Source organism: Trachemys scripta, chromosome 3, assembly GCF_013100865.1.
Source record: "Trachemys scripta elegans isolate TJP31775 chromosome 3, CAS_Tse_1.0, whole genome shotgun sequence".
NCBI classification, from domain to species: domain Eukaryota; kingdom Metazoa; phylum Chordata; order Testudines; family Emydidae; genus Trachemys; species Trachemys scripta.
In genome coordinates, this window is record NC_048300.1 from 31,783,565 (window position 1) to 31,801,003 (window position 17,439).

A 17,439-nucleotide genomic window follows, 5' to 3' on the forward strand; every position below is an offset into this window, starting at 1 on the left:
ATCTTATCCCAGTGCCCTCAGAAAATCTCAGTAGTAATCCTCACAACATGGTGTTGTGGGAGCAAAGCTGATCAAATGCAGTAGTCCCAGTGATGAACTCTGCTAACTCAGTCATTATTATTACAGTAGTTGTTTCCAGTAGCTTTAATGAACTATTTCTCCCTCTCACCTAGGAAAAATACTGAATATTGGCATGAGTGAAATGAGGAAACTCACTGCTCAATATTAAGAGCAAAGTAGTTAGCATGCTAAGAGTGTCAGGTCATGAATCAAGGTCCTCTGAAGCAGAGGATCTAATGCACTTCTACATTAGTCTACCTCCTACCCCAGCACATTTTCCTTGTTTAAAGTGCCTTTGTGATCATTAGCAAAGTGTCACAGAGTGGAAGTCTGGATCCTGCCCTTTAAGGCTAGAAAAATGTATATTTTAAAAGAGTAATACATATTCCTACTAAATAAAAAACACAGATTTGCTTGGCTGGTTATAAAGACAGAGGCTCAAACGAACTAAGGAATATAAAAAAAGGCTCAAATTCCACTTTGTCAATAGTCTCTTGAAATATTTTCCTTTATTTTTTTTAAAGTTCACTTGCCTTCCATATGGTTTTTCTGAAGGATATGACAGAAGAGACATGGAGGGAACAGAAGTTGAAGAACAGTTGTAAGTCTGTAGTTCTTCTAGCTTGATTAAGCTCTCTGGTGTAGCTGTTTTGGATTTGTGGAAGAACAGAGTGCAGTCCCGTCATTACATAATGGTCTCTAGCAGATTAATAATTAAATTGTCTGTCTCTCCTGCCCTTTAGATCACATAATTAATAAATGCTTTAGAGGAATCAGTAGAGGAAAGAGGAAGGAAATTTTAAAAGGGAAAAATGATAGCACAAAATTAAAAATTATTACTAAAAACACAATATGGCTTAAATCTACATCCCTGCTCAAAGAGTGTAGGAGAGAGATGCCTTTCTGAGTAAGCTGAGTGATAAGATGGTTTATTTCAAATTCCTTTAGAGGAATTTGATTAACTGGTATAAGTGGCTCTTGTATCTATATCAAGTGAGTGACCCTATAAGGATAGCTCCTCTGGTGTACGCTGACTGCTGGTTTAAACTATTACTGACTGAAATCTAATCTTGCAAAGCCTTCTTCTGTGAGTGGGGGTTTTTTCAATAATTTCAGAATTCAAATGCTGTATCCAAACTTTCCTTAAATGAACTAGCAGTATTAATGGAAAATAATTAATAAGAACATGATGAATTATATTTTATGATCCAGGTTCTGCAAGCTGACCCATGCATGTGATCTCTTACCCAGGCATATAACCCCAGTGGGGCTCTCAACAGGCTCACGTGGCTGCCTGCAAAGATCAATGTCCTGGCCCACATTTGTAAACACAGAATATTTTTGACTCTATTTATTTACTGTACTTATTAGAGCACAAATATAATTTGTTTTTATTTAAAATGCTCGGTTTGATTCTTAGAGCCCCAGAAATATTTTGTATATTTATATTTTCTTTGAAACAGATTGCTAAGGAATATTTTTGTAAATATCTGATATTTAAATCCCTATTACAAACATTAATTAAAGCTTGTAACAACCCTGTGAAGTAGCTAAATATGTGTTATTCCCATTTTCTAGATGGAGAAACTGAGACACAGAGAGGTTCATTATTTGAATTGCTAATATCACACAGCAGATTTGTGGCAGAATTAGGAATAGAACAAGGAACTCTTGACTTCTAATCCTATGCTCTAATCACTAAACCACAACTCCTTCTTTAGCTACTTCATAGGGTTGTGAGGATTAGTTAGCTAATGTTGGTAAAACACTTTGAAGATGAAATTTTTTTTCTAAAAGTCCTAAATATTACTACTACTATTAAAAATATATTGATTTAAGTTACAGGATAGGACAACATGTTTATTCATCTGAAGCTTTCAGTAGTACATTTGTGTATCTGTATCAAATTAAATGATCATCTTTGCATTATTATATTAGCAGTGTATTGTGTGGGTTATTTTGAGTAATGATAAGTTTGGTGTTTTGGTACATTTGGTACAAGTAAGAAAACTGTTTAGAAAAATACTATTTTCATGTGAAAATGGGGGAAATAGACATGAGTGTGCTCTAGTTCAAATATACCAGAATGCCCCAACACTATTAGTTTCTCATAGTCCTTGTGTATGTCTTTGTATTACATTTAGTGCTTAAAGGCCCAACCAAAATCAGGGTATCATAATACTAGGCACTGTACGAACTCATAAGAGACAGCCTCTGCCTCAAAGAGATTATAATCTAAATAGACAAGACAGACAAGGGGCACGTCTTCACTACCTGCCAGATCGGCGGGTAGCAATCGATCTATTGGGGATCGACTTATCGCGTCTAGTGAAGAGGCGATAAAATCGATCCCCGATGGCTCTGCCGTCGACTCCGGAAATCCACCGTGGCAAGAGGCGGAGTCGACGGCAGCACGGCAGTGGTCGACTCGCCGCCGTCCTCACAGCCAGGTAAGTCGACCTAAAATACGCAACTTCAGCTATGCTATTCACGTAGCTGAAGTTGTGTATCTTAGGTCGACCCCCACCCCCACCCCACCCCCGTAGTGTAGACCTAGCCAAGGAGTGGGAGGTATAAATCTCATTTTACAGAGGGGGAACTGAAGCACAGAGAGCTGAAATTAGTTGGTCAAGGTCACAAAGCAAGCCTGTTGCATGCATGTGAACACAACCCATATCTCCGGAATCCCAGTACAGTTCCTTAACCACAGGATCATCCTTCCTCTTTGCACCTGTCCTCAATTATATTAGAAAATATAAGCATTTATCTGTATTTGAATATCTATCCCCAAGAAACTGAATGCCTTTTTAATGGTCTTACATGTACAGTAAGTAACAGATTAATGCAATTATGAACTGTATAAAGGGGGTATTTTTTATGTATACCAGCTGGCAAATTTTTCATTTTCCTTGTTATCAAACACTAACAATTCATAATAACAAATCTGATGATTTGCATAGAGAATTTCATTTGGCTGATAGTGATGTGGACAATATAGGGAGTAAATTCTGAACCACAGCAGTTTAGAATGGCACATATGAGCAATTAATCATTTCAGTGAGTACTTGCATTCAGGAGATCTCTTATGAAATGTGATAGTGTCTCCATTATCCTTTTTAAAGGGTCTTGGTGTAGAACCCAAACAGCAGACAGGATTTATCTCTGCCGTGCTGTTGTCTGTACAGCAGATTTCTCACCTTTGGAAATCCCTATATAAGTTACCAACATTTTAAAAAACAAAACTCTGATCCTTTCCTGGCATTTTGAATGATAACTCTATCAGTTATCCTTGTGCCTGAATTTAGGGCCAGCTTTTCATCATATTTACATTAATGAAAAGTCTGTTAAAATATTCAAGTGTGTTTTCAGATGGACTTTAGCTATTGGCCCCAGTGAAGTAGACCCCAAGAGAAGGATCAGGCCCTAAATGATGAATCATACAGCTTTTGAAAAGCTGAAAGTACGTCACAGGCTTTGCCTCTTCCTTTGGGGGTGTGCTATGTAAATAAAGTTACACATTATCTATCACTTAAAATTTTTCCAGCTGTCAGAGATGAATACCATGCCTGCTGGACCCAGCTTGACATCATGAAGCAGGGCATACTCCTCCTATGGTAATCATGCTGCTATTGGTTGCCTCTCCATGCCAGTAAACCCCCATTCCATATGGGATAGAAGGTGTGGAGGCGTCAGTGATTTTAGAGTGAAGTCCTGGGTGGAAATGTCTGGTCCCAAGGGGAGCACTCCACAGAGAACATCTACTCCCTGCAGAAAGCTGTAGAAGAGGGGTAATGCTACAGCAGGGTTTAAAAACAGATCTTGCTACAATGGTTTAAATACTGTTTCCTGGCTAATATGGATACTGCATATGACCCTAATCCTACAATGGGATCTGCATGGGTGGATGCTTACAGCAGTGTGACATCGAGTTAACTTCAGTGAGATTCAGCACAGGCATAAGGGCCCCATGCATGTGATACCTGTTGTAGGATCAGGGCATTTGTTTTTATGAACCATTGTAAAACTATATAAATTAAGGCAAATACCTTTAGTTTTTATCTGTTCATACTTGCTGTTCACACCCAGTGCCATAGGAATGATGAGATGTGTGGTGTGGGATATTGTACCTAAGACAAACTTTCCCATTCTTTATAGTCATTCTGTGTGATGGACCATCTGACCCAATTAAAAAAAATGAAACAGAATTCTCAGAACCCAGAAGACAAGAAATACCAACTCGCTGTGATTAATGTAAGCCAGTGTTTCAAAGGCTGTGAGCAGCAGAGTATTATTTGTTTGCAGCAGCAGTTTCCCCTGGTAGGCAGCCAGTTGGTGGTTGTTACTGGCCCCAGGAATAGGTTCAAAGGACAGAGTCAGGAAGGACAGAGAATTAATAGTGCTTTCAATAATGCACTGATGTCAATAAAATAGTTTAGCCATATCGGATAGGAAACAAGTGTTAATTTTAAACAGCTGCCTTTAGGTGGTAATAAGTTCTCTCATCTGCAGCTCCTAAAATGCAATCCAGAATAGTCATGTTCAGCAGGTCACAAGATTAGTTTAGGCAAATCTTCAAGTGAAACTTCGGAACAGTGAAATAAACACGAATAGAGGTGACAGAGCCTAGCCTGAGGGTGGAACACACAGTCCTTTCCAAGTTCAGGTTAATGCTGGTCATTTAAAGCATAGTGATCGGTACTCTCTCAACCACTCCCTTTCTCTCAAAGCGAATCAACACTAACACATCAGTGGCTTTTGGAACCACTCTCAAGGTCACATCTAAATGCAAGACTCCCAAATGGCAGGGCTATCTACCATCTATTCCCATCACGGGAGGCACTGTGTACCATGGTTCAAGTTTATGGAATAATGTTTCCATTTTAACCCCCTTAGCTGTAGGATTAATAACAACGTGTTGCTCTTGCCACATATTTAAAGAGAGCCAAGAGATATGCCTGGCAAGGTAATTTGGGACTCTTACCTGGGTTTAAAATGCATACATTTAATACTCCTGAGGGTGTTCTGTGCCAAAAAATTAAGAATTCTGTATACTGTATTTTAAAATTCTGCAAAATTTTGCAAATTTTATTTGTCAAATAAATGTGGAGGCTCCAGCGTGGCATTGGGGAGCACAGGCCACTGGCTGCACAGGGGTGGGAGATCACTGTGCAACTCCCTCCCCCACCCCAGGACATAAATTCAGTGGTGAGGCTGCACCCAACACTAACACAGTGCAAGGAGTGGGCCTGCCCCAGAAACTCTGCCTCTCTATGCCAGCTGCACCAGATGTGGGCAGGCAGGCTCAGCAAGGCAGGATCCAAGTGTGAAGCACCTTAGTGTGGGGGGATCCAGGTGTGGGTTGAGAGGGTTCTGCGTAGGGCAATCTGGGTGTGGGTGGCTCAGTGGGGGATTTGGGTGCGGAGGCGGAATCTGCATGCACAGGGGCTTGTTGGGGGGGTTCTGGGTGCAATGGTAATGGGACTCTGCAGTGGGGTCCAGGTGGAGGTGGTTGGGGTGCAGCGGGGGGAGGTGTCTCAGTGTGGGGGGATAGAGCTCAGCAGGGGGGTCTGGGTGTGGGGAGCTCAGTGAGGGGTTCAGATGCTGGGGGAGTGGGGCTCAGTGGGGTGAGGATCCAGGTGCAGCTGATAGGGGCTCGGTAGGGTGGGGTGCGGATGGCTTGTTGGGGTGGTCCAGATGCAGAGGCAGTGGGGCTTGTCGGGGGGTTCTGCGTGCAGGGGGGTGAGGCTTGGCGAGAGGGTCTAGGTATGAGGGGGTCGATGCACGGGAGTTGGGCGGATGGGGGAGCATCTACCTGTACAGTAATCCCTCCCCTTGCAGCTGAGGAGCGGTGGGTGCAGGAAGTGTTGGGGAGGGCAGTTTGCAGAGCTTCCTACAGCCGGGGGAGAAATCTGGGGGTGGGTCTGACACTGTCCCGGATGCCATGCAGGGGAAGAGGAAGTACCATCCTCCCAAGCCCAAACGCGACTAGCAGCTGAGTCCAGCGCAGGGAAGGAGGCACCAGTGGGGTCTTACCCAGTCCTGCCCTCTGCCCACAGTGACTTACCTCTCTGCTGGCTGCCCTGGGCATCCGAAACATACTGCTGGGAAGGGTCATATGACCACTCGTGTGGCTTCCCTTTTCTTCCGCATCAGAAAATCATTACGCAGAACCCTCTCAACCCTCTCAAACCCCTCAATTTATGATCCTGCAGGGAACATAAATTCTGCGCACACCCAGATTGCCCTACGCAGAACCCTCTCAACCCACACCTGGATCCCCCCACACTAAGGTGCTTCACACTTGGATCCTGCAGGGAACATAAATGCTGCGCATGCGCAGTGGCACAGAATTCCCCGAGAAGTAATTGCAAACAATGATTTGAGTCCACAGTTTGAACAGTATTAAATGAACGTTCATCATGTTTATATTATATATAATTTGACTGGTACTTGATGGTGATGTTGCACAAAAAGGAAGAGATTGTTGCCCAGATTCTCTGGACCAGTCAAGCTGGGCTCAGCACAGGTGCAAGTTGGGTGTGTGAGACAAAAATGCCAGTTTTGCAGCTCCCTGATTCAGTCTTCTCCTCAGTGCTAGGTAGAGCAGCCTGAAGACTGCTGTATCTCACGCCAGCTGCCAAAGCACCCTGAGGCCATTACAACAGACAAGGATTACCAAAGCATAAGGATGCCCCAGCCTTGCCCTCGGCACCTGAAGCAAAGTAATGTTGTCAATATCAGCAATTCATCACCACCCAAAAGATTCTTCTATGCAGAGGAAATCCTCCCATGGCAAATGAGGCCAGGATTATGGCTGCTTTGTGCCACCAGAATGGGACCAAGTGACCAGAGGCCACTAGGAAATCAGGCTGTATGAATTCAAACTATTTAGGCATGTACTGTATCTTTTAAAATAATTATAGCAAGTTAATAGTTTTCCAATCAGCATAATCTCAGTAAAAGTATTTATTTTTGTAAAAAGAGACAGATAGGGACATAAAAAAAGCAATTTGTATCGGTTCCTGTTTTGTATCCTCCACAATATTGTAGAATAAGGTGTGTGCGAGTATTCTGAATGCCTGCCAGTGTGTGTGGGATACACGTAAGAGCAGAATCTAACCTTTCATTTTTTAAAAAAAGCAAGTTTCCAGCCTTTATGGTTGCAAAAATCACCATCCAAATATGAACCAAGGCAGTGCTGTCTTCATAAGTCTGCAGAGAGCATGAAACAGTAACTCTGAGAGGCATGTACTCCTCTACCTCCATGTAATCTAATTCGGATGTTTACTCTAAAGTGTGCTGGTGACATTTTAAATATCAGGACTATTTTAAAGTGCCTTGGGCTTCAGTGAGTTAAAGCTGCTAAAGAAATATCAAATACGATTAATAGTAATAAATGCAGCAAAATTATAACTACACTAAATGTCTGCATAATAAGAAGCAAAATACAAACATTTGTAATTTGATTAGTAAACTGTTCCATTTATTACTTATTATTTTGCAGAAAGACTGGTCTCTGGCCAGAAGAGCTAACACTATAGATATGAGTTGATGAGTGAGGGTAATAACAATAGAGAGGGGAGAAGAATGTCATGGGTACCAATAGGCATGTGCATATCTTTGTGTACACTCACACTCTCTCTCTCTCTCTCTATATATATATATGTATGTATAATTTATATAATAATTATTGACTCATTTGGGGCCATTGCAGAAGTTGTGAATGCAAAGGAAGGACTTGGATGAAGAGAGGGTAGTAGCTTGATAGACCATCATTGGGAGTGTGTTCTAGGAGTTAGGAGGCAGTCTGGAAAAAAGCACAGAGATGGTCTTAGGAGACAAATGACCTCAATTATTCCATTTCCCCTCTTATTCTCAAGAGTGGGGGGGAAACCCCCCGCACCATTGGCTCAGGACTCGCTGAACAGCACAGACTCTGACACTGGGGTAGAGGTGCGGGTACCCCTCCCCTGTGGGGGACAGTGCCCCATGTCCTCCCCCCCCCCCCCGTGGTGCAGTCCTCATTTTCTTCGCCCGAAGAGGTGGTAGTGGTACCCTCACATGCCAGCCCACCTGATGACTTTAAGGAACACCAAGCCCTGCTTAGAACGGTGGCATCTAACTTGAGCTTGGAGGTGGAAGAACTGGCGGAACAGTTGGACAACCAGTTCGATTTCCTAACTGCGGCAACCCCATCACATGTGGTGCTGCCTGTTCCTGAGCAGGTATTAAAAATAGCCAAAGCCCTGTGGCAAACTCCTTCTTCTATTCCTCCCGCCTCCAAACGGCCAGAGTCACTAGTCATGTCGGTGGCCGATGAGAGGGACAGGCAAGGGCAAGTAAGTTCCACACCAAAGAACAAAAATGCTAGGAAGCTGGATCTTTTTGGACGTAAAGTTTATTTGACAGCCAGCTTCAGTTTCGAGTATTGAAAAAAATAGCCTTGTTGGGGAGATACAATTTTAATTTGTGGCACTTCCTTAAAAAGTTTAAAGACTCCTTGCCTCCGGACCTGGGCCAGGAGTTTGCTACCATCCTGGAGGAGGGCACCACTGTAGCAAGAGGCTCTCTCCAGATGGCCTGGGACGCAGCCAATTTTGTGGCTAGGGTCGTCACCTTGGCCGTAGTAATGAGACGCAGTTCCTGGCAGTCCTTGGGTCTGTTCCAGGAAATGCAGTCCTCCATCCAGGACCTTCTGTTCGAGGATAATAGGCTCTTTTTTACTTCTTCGGATGCATCCGAAGAAGTGAGGTTTTTACTCACGAAAGCTTATGCCCAAATAAATCTGTTAGTCTTTAAGGTGCCACCAGACTCTTTGTTGTTTTTGTAGATACAGACTAACACGGCTACCCCCTGATACTAGGCTCTTTTTTGAACAGACGGATGCGAGGCTGCATGGAATCAAGGATTCTCGAGCCACACTCTGCTTGCAGAGCCTTCATATGCCACAGACAGCAAGGAAACAGTTCTGGCCGCCCTGGGCTCCTAGTTCTTGGCCTTCTCGGAAAGGCTCCTTTAGGAGAAAAGAAAGAGACAGAGCAGTATTGCAAGTCCCATGTCTGTGAACTATGAGCCCACCTCCAGGGATGCTACTTGTGAGTCACCTAGAATGGAATCAACATGAGCAAACACGCGAAGAAGAAAAAATGGTTACCTACCTTTTCATAACTGTTGTTCTTCGAGATGTGTTGCTCATGTTCATTCCATTACCCACCTTCCTACCCCTCTGTTGGAGTTGCTGGCAAGAAGGAACTGAGAGGGTGTAGGGCCGGTGGTATCTAATATACCGGCGCATGAGCGTGGCACTCCAAAGGGTGCCACACCCAGCCCTATGGATACCCACTAAGGCAAAAAACTTTGCATGTAGACACACACATACCTAGAATGGAATGGGTATGAGCAACACATCTCAGAGAACAGTTACGAAAAAGTAGGTAACCATTTTTTATGAAGCTTTATAGCTGGGGAATAGCTAGAAAGTAAATAGAAAGATGTACCAGGGTGTGGTCTGCTCCTGCCTTCTAGCACCACAGAAACTGCCCTAGATTGCATTGGCTATGTATCCACTGTGCCATTTATTTGAATTTTGTCCACTAACAGCCTTACAGTCCCATGCAATAGAACTATTTACAACATCCTCTGTACTTCTGGCCCTCTCCTAAGGGCCTCAGAGGACCAGATATTTTCCTTCCCTGTAGGCTCTGAGAGACTGGGTTCAGCCAACCCTATTCCTCTATCCTGTGGCACTTGCTTCCTGAGCTGCTTTATCAGCCTTGAGCTGATGGGCTAATTGGCTCATCCAGCCCAACATCCTGGTTAGCTAATTACCTGTAATTACCTCAGACAGCTTTCTGTGGGGGAACTAAAGAGTGTCAGAGTGATCAGAGTGCATGCTTACCTGTTTACTCCCTGCACTCTGCAACAAAAGGGAATTTACTTTTAGGTGAGTAATTATAAGGACGTAATTGATTAAAAAATTTGCTGGTGTCATGAGGATCCTCAATGGCCACTCTTCAGACATTTTTGTACCATTTAAATCAATGGCAGCTTTGCCTGAGTAAGGGTTCAATGATCAGGCCCTTTTTGACAGTGTTACCAACTCTCACAATTTTTTCATGACTCTTGTAATATCTCACGTTTTTCTTAAAGCCCCAGTTCTTGGAATGATGTTATACTCGGCTTTCATTTAGTTTCTAGCCCTTCTGATTGCAAAGAAAAGCTGAAAACATGAACACCAAAGCCTCAGATGGCAAATAAAAAAAAATCCCAACCTTATTTTGTTTAAATCTCCTGGGATTTTTTTTTTTTTTAGCCAATCTCCTGATTTTTTGGCACCAGACTCATGATTTGAACTCTTGGAATAGGCAGTACTGTTTACTGAAAGGGGAACATTTATATTTACTGTGAATGGGTTCCAGCAACTTAGAATGTTTTCTTATTCTGTGCCATTTCTGTCCAGATCCATAGCAAGGTGATCAGAACTCTATTGTTCCTAACATCTTTTGACACCTTTTTAGGGCTAGTAAATAAAAGGGTTAACAGAGTGAGTAAAGGAGATAATACTTGTTCAGTATTAAGTCATCTAAAATTATGTTTAGGGAATAACAATCCTGACTCGCGTTTTTTTGTTTTTATTTTAAATCAGACCCCCCTGAAATTCTTGGGATAATGTTTAGATATACGAAGGTGTTTTTTTTAAAGTAGTTTTAACTGAATTTTGAATTGTTCTTCTGGGATGTAATGAGGTCAGTTCAGCAAGTGCTGCCAAACCTGAAGCCGCAGGGAGGAGGCAGAATGAACTGATAGTGTAATGTTTACTGCTCATACACCTGTATAGTATAGTTTGGAATATACACTGATTCATGATTTGAACACTAGGTAGAATCTTAAGTCCTCAGAGGGAAAAATGAATGCAGACTTCTAGACACATTTTTGCCTCATCTACCCAGTGGGATTTATCTGCAACCCTTACACATGTACACAGCACCTGGCATGGTTCTGAAGTATTGTAGGTAGGAGGAGAAGATTGCACAAAAAGTCATGGAGGTAGGGAGAGGGCTCAAAGGAATGGCTTTGCAATGGACTTCAGATCACCTTAATTTCCTGGTTACTGTTTACCTGAGGAAGTGCTTATGGGTAAAATTGTTCCTTTATTAATAAAATTCAGATGAATATATTTAAAATAAAAATATTTTAAAAGAGTTAAATGATATCCCTTAAATTAGGTGAGGTTATGATTATTGAAATTATCATGTGATCATCTGATTGATCAGTTAATTATGGTTAGGTTTTTTTTTTCTCATGTAGGCTCAGCCAGATATAGAAACTAAAGTCAGGACTTAAAAAGCAGATAACCTTTATTCTTTTTAATTCTAATAAATGGGGAAAATATTATCCTCCTTCCTTCCACATTAACATTATTTTGCACTGCAGAAATCTTTGGCATCAAAATTGCATCCTGCAGCACCTTTCTCCCAGGCTGTCATTATGGCATTCAGGATTTTTTTCAGCCTATAGTTGTTACATACTAAATCTCCTTTTTACTTTCAACACTTCAACACTTTCTGGACCTTTCTTTAGAATGCCAGTCATAAATGAGTATCTGTGTATATACAGCATACTGATGTTAGAGGAGACCTGTGAGGATGGGAGCTACTGTACATGGAGAATCAGTCAGAGCCAGACTGATCTGGTTTGAAAAATTAACTTTATAAGTAGGGCTGTTGATTAATCGCAGTTAACTCACACAATTAACTCAACAAAATTAATCACAGTTAAAAAAATTAATCGTGATTAATCGCAGTTTTAATCACACTGTTAAACAATAGAATACCAATTGAAATTTATTAAATATTTTGGATGTTTTTCTACATTTTCAAATATATTGATTTCAATTACAATATAGAATACAAAATATACAGTACTCACTATATTATTTTTATTACAAATATTAGCATTGGAAAAATAAAAGATAAGTGAATTGAAAAATACTAATACAAGTACTGTAGTGCAATCTCTTTATCATGAAAGTTGAACTTACAAATGTAGAATTAAGTACCAAAAATAACTGCATTCAAAAATAAAACAATGTACAACTTTAGAGCCTACATATCCACTGAGTCCTATTGTTCAGCCAATCGCTCTGACCAACAAGTTTGTTTACTTTTACAGGAGATAATGCTGCCCGCTTCTTATTTACAATGTCACTTGAAAGTGAAAACAGATGTTTGCATGGCACTTTTGTAGCTGGCATTTCAAGGTAATTACATGCCAGATATGCTAACTATTCATATGTCCCTTCATGCTGTGGCCACCATTCCAGAGGATATGCTTCCATGCTGACAATGCTCATTTAAAAAAAAAAAAGGCGTTAATTAAATTTATGACTGAACACCCTGGGGGAAACTTGTATATCTCCTGTTCTGTGTTTTACCCGCCTTCTGACATATATTTCATGTTATAGCAGTCTTGGATGATGACTCAGCATGTTATTCATTTTAAGAATACTTTCATTGCAGATTTGACAAAACGCAAAGAAGGTACCAATGTGAATTTTCTAAAAATAGCTACATCATTTGACCCAAGATTTAAGAATCTGAAGTGCCTTCTAAAATCTGAGAGGGATGAGGTGTGGAGCATGCTTTCAGAAGTCTTAAAAGAGCAATACTCTGATGTGGAAACTATAGAACCTGAACCACCAAAAAAGAAAATCCAACCTTCTGCTGGTGGCATCTGACTCAGATGATGAAAATGAACATGCATTGGTTTGCACTGCTTTGGATTGTTATCAACAAAACCCATCATCATCATGGATGCATGTCCTCTGGAATGGTGGTTGAAGCATGAAAGGACATGTGAATCTTTAGCGCATCTGGCACGTAAATATCTTGAAACGCCAGCTACAACAGTGCCGTGCAAACGCCTGTTCTCACTTTCAGGACATATAAACAAGAAGCGGGCAGCATTATCTCCTGCAAATGTAAACAAACTTGTTTGTCTGAGTGATTGGCTGAACAAGAAGTAGGACTGAGTGGACTTGTAGGCTGTAAAGTTTTACATTGTTTTATTTTTGAGTGCAGTTATTTTTCGTACATAACTCTACATTTGTAAGTTCAACTTTCATGATAAAGAGATTGCTCTACAGTACTTTTATTAAGTGAATTGAAAAATATTATTTCTTTTATTTTTACAGTGCAAATATTTAAAATAAAATATAAATATGAAGTGAGCACTATACACTTTGTATGTGTTGTAATTGAAATAAATATATTTGAAAATGTGGAAAACATCCAAAAATATTTATATAAGTAATATTCTATTATTGTTTAATTACGCAATTAATTGCGCGATCAATTTTTTTAATTGTGGAATCAATTTTTTTAATCACATGACAGCCCTATTTATAAGACATTACTTTTGCAGCTGTTCAGGTAACTTGTCAATTCTATGTAGCTTTCTGAATGTGCAAGGCCTCTTAGCTGGAGTCAGTTCTTATTCTATACATATAGGGAAATTTGGTCCCAAGATCTGGCAAATACACAAGAGAACTGTGGTTAGATGTTGATAGATGTTTGGCTCTGTGTGTATGTGTATGTATGTGTGTGTTCCCTCTGTGTGCCGCCCCAGCTCTGCGCAGACAGCTGGCAGGGCAGACCTCGAGCAAACCACCCAATGACCACAAGATCCGTTAAGGGACGAAGGCACCCAGCCAGGTTTATTGTCGACAAAACATGGTACTAGTATCCTGAAGACTCTACCAGACCACTAATACATGTATGCCCATAACAGTGGACCAGCTCAATGAATGGCAGGACTTTCCATTCCTCCTTAAGGCCAGACAAAGATTTGCCCTCTGAGATACATCTTTATTCTCTGATACAAACAAGTTAGGACTGCCCCTTTGACATAGTTACTGCCTTCTGTTACTATTTATCACCCATCATTTTGTACATGTTGGTTCAATCAAAACATCTCTATTACGTACTGTCATCCTGACCTTATCTTTTAGGAGGAGTCAGTGTGTTCCTGTTATCCTTGGGGAATGTTTTTGTACCATCCTTGATATCGGGATGTGTTTGCGTGAGTACTCTGTGACAAGCACGTCTTAGGAATATGCATTTCTGCAGTATCAGCCCTGTTCTTGCCAGATTCTGTGAGTAGCTCAGGCCTCATACCAGGCCCCTTATACAAGGGCTTATGTCTCAGGCTCTCTTCCTACTACAAGAAGCAAGATTAATGTTGGGGTTGTATACGTGTGTAATTTTCACCATTTCTCTTGTTTCCAAAGTAGTTATCCTGGATGGAGAGGGTTTGTTATCTGATTTGTGTTAACTTTCATTTATCCAATTAGTTTCATATTGCGGTAGTGTTAGTAGAGGAAAAGGTTTACAAAAGTCATGTTTTTTTTCTCAGTTTGTGCTCCCTTGCATGAATCCCAGTTTCCTAGGGGAACAAAATTGGGTATATCTGGAGTTGGCAACGTTTTTGCTGTTGAGTAATCTCTTTTTAAATTCTTCTTTAAAACGTTGTAGGATTTAAATTAAATAGCCAAGAAACTATTTTCTGGTTGACTTGCAGTGTGTAAATATAGTTAATGTCAGAAAAGTTTTACATCTTTTAGCATGTGGGCTCAGTTTTCTGCTCTGTACCCTTTGAAAAATGGCACTGAAAGTATCTGTTTGTTTGATTTACTAAATGCACTTACGATTTTTAGGTCAAATACTGTAGTCATTACACACTTTTTACTGATCAGACAAAACTCACATACCATAGAGTCGTCAACAGTTTTCCTGAGTAAAAACACAAGGATTTGTTTGCATATACAAAATTAGAAACACATTAATTAAGCTGTTGGTTTAATGGTTGATAAATTGAGTCAACGTCAAGCAAAGAAATCAAAATAATTTCTCCTAAAAATAAGAAATCTAACCCCCCTACACATCACTCATTCAGGCAAAAGCATAATTAAATATATAGGGTATCAGGGAATAATGAAAGAACTAAAAATTTTGGTTTCTTGCAGACCAGCAGGAAGAACAAGTTCCAGAGTCTAGGGATAATAATTTAAAGTGTCAGGGGTAGTGTGTGTGTGTGTGTGTGTGTGTGAGCATGCAACAGTACAACCAGCTGACTGAAAATCTAAAAGAAAAAGAGAAATGATCCATTAATATATTTGTTTAAACAGCCAATTTGCTCTTAGAGGTTTAAAAAAAAAAAAAAAAAACCACCTTAACTGAGTTGGCTGAACTGGTTTCCTGATGGTTAGTCCTCAGTCTAACTCTTAAGGGTTAACTTGCCCTCACAAAGTTAACAGCAAAACACGTAATTGGGAGTTTTGCTGTTAACTTTGAGGGCAAGATTAGACATCTGATTTGAATTTAAAAATAACATACCATTCTCTGACAATTGTACTGTCATGTTAGATCCTTTACTTTTCATGTTTCAAAGATGTAGAGCCTGTAGTCAAATGTAAGGCTTACATCTTTTCTATTTAATCTGTTTAGATAAGTTCCCCCCACCCAGTCACCCTATAATCTGAGCTCCAGCTATTACCTGTTAAATTGGCATAAATTTCATGGTGACATGTATTACTTGGTATGTCAATAAAAAAAGTATACATACATAAAACTATCCCATGCCTATGTCAGGTGTTACAGAATAATTACTTATGACATGATTCCATTGCCTTTATATTGATCTGATATTTCTATTTCAAACACATTCCAGAAATTGTATATAATTCATATATTTCTCCCCAAAACACCCAAACCATAAAATATTTTATATTATTTGTATTTGTTTGATTTGTTTTAAAGAAGAGCTTGTCTTTATACTAGTTATTTGTACAAAAGGTAAAACAACAATGAAAGTAAAAAATATTGGGCTCAGATTAGAAGGCCAAATGGTTATGTCTTTACTTGTGTTGAATAGTACTTTTTTTTAAACTCAGTGAGTAGAATAAGGGGCTACTCAGTAAGAGTAAGTGTATTGGAATCTGGCCCTTCGTGAATGAGGGTATAGTGAATAATAATGCACATGGTATATTTGACTTAACAGGACTGTACTGTATCACCTACCCATTTTAAATTAATCTGAATGCATTTATATATGCTGGTAAGACATGCGATAAATAATACATCATATAGGGTTTTCCTTTTAGATGTAAACTAATATTTGCAACTAAAGGTCTGCCAGATAGAAAGCAAACTTTGTAGTAAAAATTAAATCTATTTAAATCCAATTAAATATTTCTCACAGGGGTCCTGGTTTCCATGTCAGCCCACCCACTGGGCTCCTGTTTCAACTACTATATGCAGTGTTGTAGCCATGTTGATCCCAGCATATCAGAGAGACAAGGTGGGGGAGGTAATATATTTTATTAGGCCAGCTTTGGTTAGTGAGAGGGACAAACTTTCAAGCTACATTGAGCTCCGAAGAAGAAGACGACCCATAAAAGATATTACCTCACCCATGTTGTCTCACATTACTACTCGTCAACTTCTCATTTCAGTGTGGACTTTCTGTGGGTGGCATAAGAAATAAATAGCCTTTTAAAACTTCACAACCAATTCCTGTAAACCTTACCCAAGCAAAACTGAGTGAAATCAGACTATTTCTAGTGTGGGTCCTTAGAATATTAATTTAAAGGTTTTTGCTGGTCATTACTAAAAATAAAAATAAAGCTTAAATCCAAGTCCATAGTTTGTAATTTGCTTGACTATATTCATTCTTTTCAACTAGTTGTGAAACAAGATCCTTAGCATCCTTGTAGAGGGGAAAATACCAAAAAACCTGATCACAGTAACATTTAATTTTAAAAAAAGGAACTACACAAGAATGAGGATGTTAGTTAGCTGGAAATTAAAAAGAGCAGTCACAAGGGTAAAATGTCAACAAGTAGCATGGAGATTTCTTAAAAACAGCATAATATAGGCTCTATACCCCAAATCCAAAAAAACAAAGAGGACCAAAAGAATGCCACCATGGCTAAACAGCAGAGCGATGGAGGCTGTTAGAGGCAAAAAGGCAGCCTTTAAAATTTGGAAGTCAAATCCTAAAACTTCCACCCAACATGCAGCAGAAGTTCAAAAGGCTAGAAAAGTGATAGAAAATAGGAAATAAAATATTATAATTCCATTATATTAATCTATTCTGTGGCCAGTTCTGGTCACCCCATCTGAAAAAGGATATAGTAGAACTAGAAAAGTTCAGAGAAGGGCAACTAAGATGGAATGGCTGCCATGGGTATGGAATGGCTGCCATAAGAGGAGAGACTATAAAGATTAGGGCAGTTCAACTCAGAAGAGAGATGACTACGGGGGGATATGATCGAGGGCTATAAAATTATAAACGATATGGAAAAAGCAAATAGAGAAGAAC

At 40.0% G+C, this 17,439-nt stretch overlaps 1 protein-coding gene across 8 annotated transcripts in view; it reads left to right on the forward strand.

Annotated features, from left to right (window-relative positions):
- Window positions 1-17,439, forward strand: part of ACYP2 (acylphosphatase 2) — a 145,107-nt gene that overhangs the window by 50,029 nt on the left and 77,639 nt on the right. The window contains exons 4-6 of one of the 8 annotated variants that reach the window (XM_034764389.1): window positions 585-661; window positions 4,216-4,311; window positions 6,653-6,924. The exons of 3 other annotated variants lie outside the window; for them this stretch is intronic. In XM_034764389.1, coding sequence (XP_034620280.1) covers window positions 585-661; window positions 4,216-4,310 — 172 coding nt within the window. In that variant the 3' untranslated portion in view covers window position 4,311; window positions 6,653-6,924. Of the gene's footprint in view, window positions 1-584; window positions 662-1,272; window positions 1,965-4,215; window positions 4,312-6,652; window positions 6,925-17,439 lie in introns of those variants that run through there. 4 more of the 8 variants (XM_034764391.1, XM_034764393.1, XM_034764394.1 and 1 more) reach the window with 4 other exon arrangements.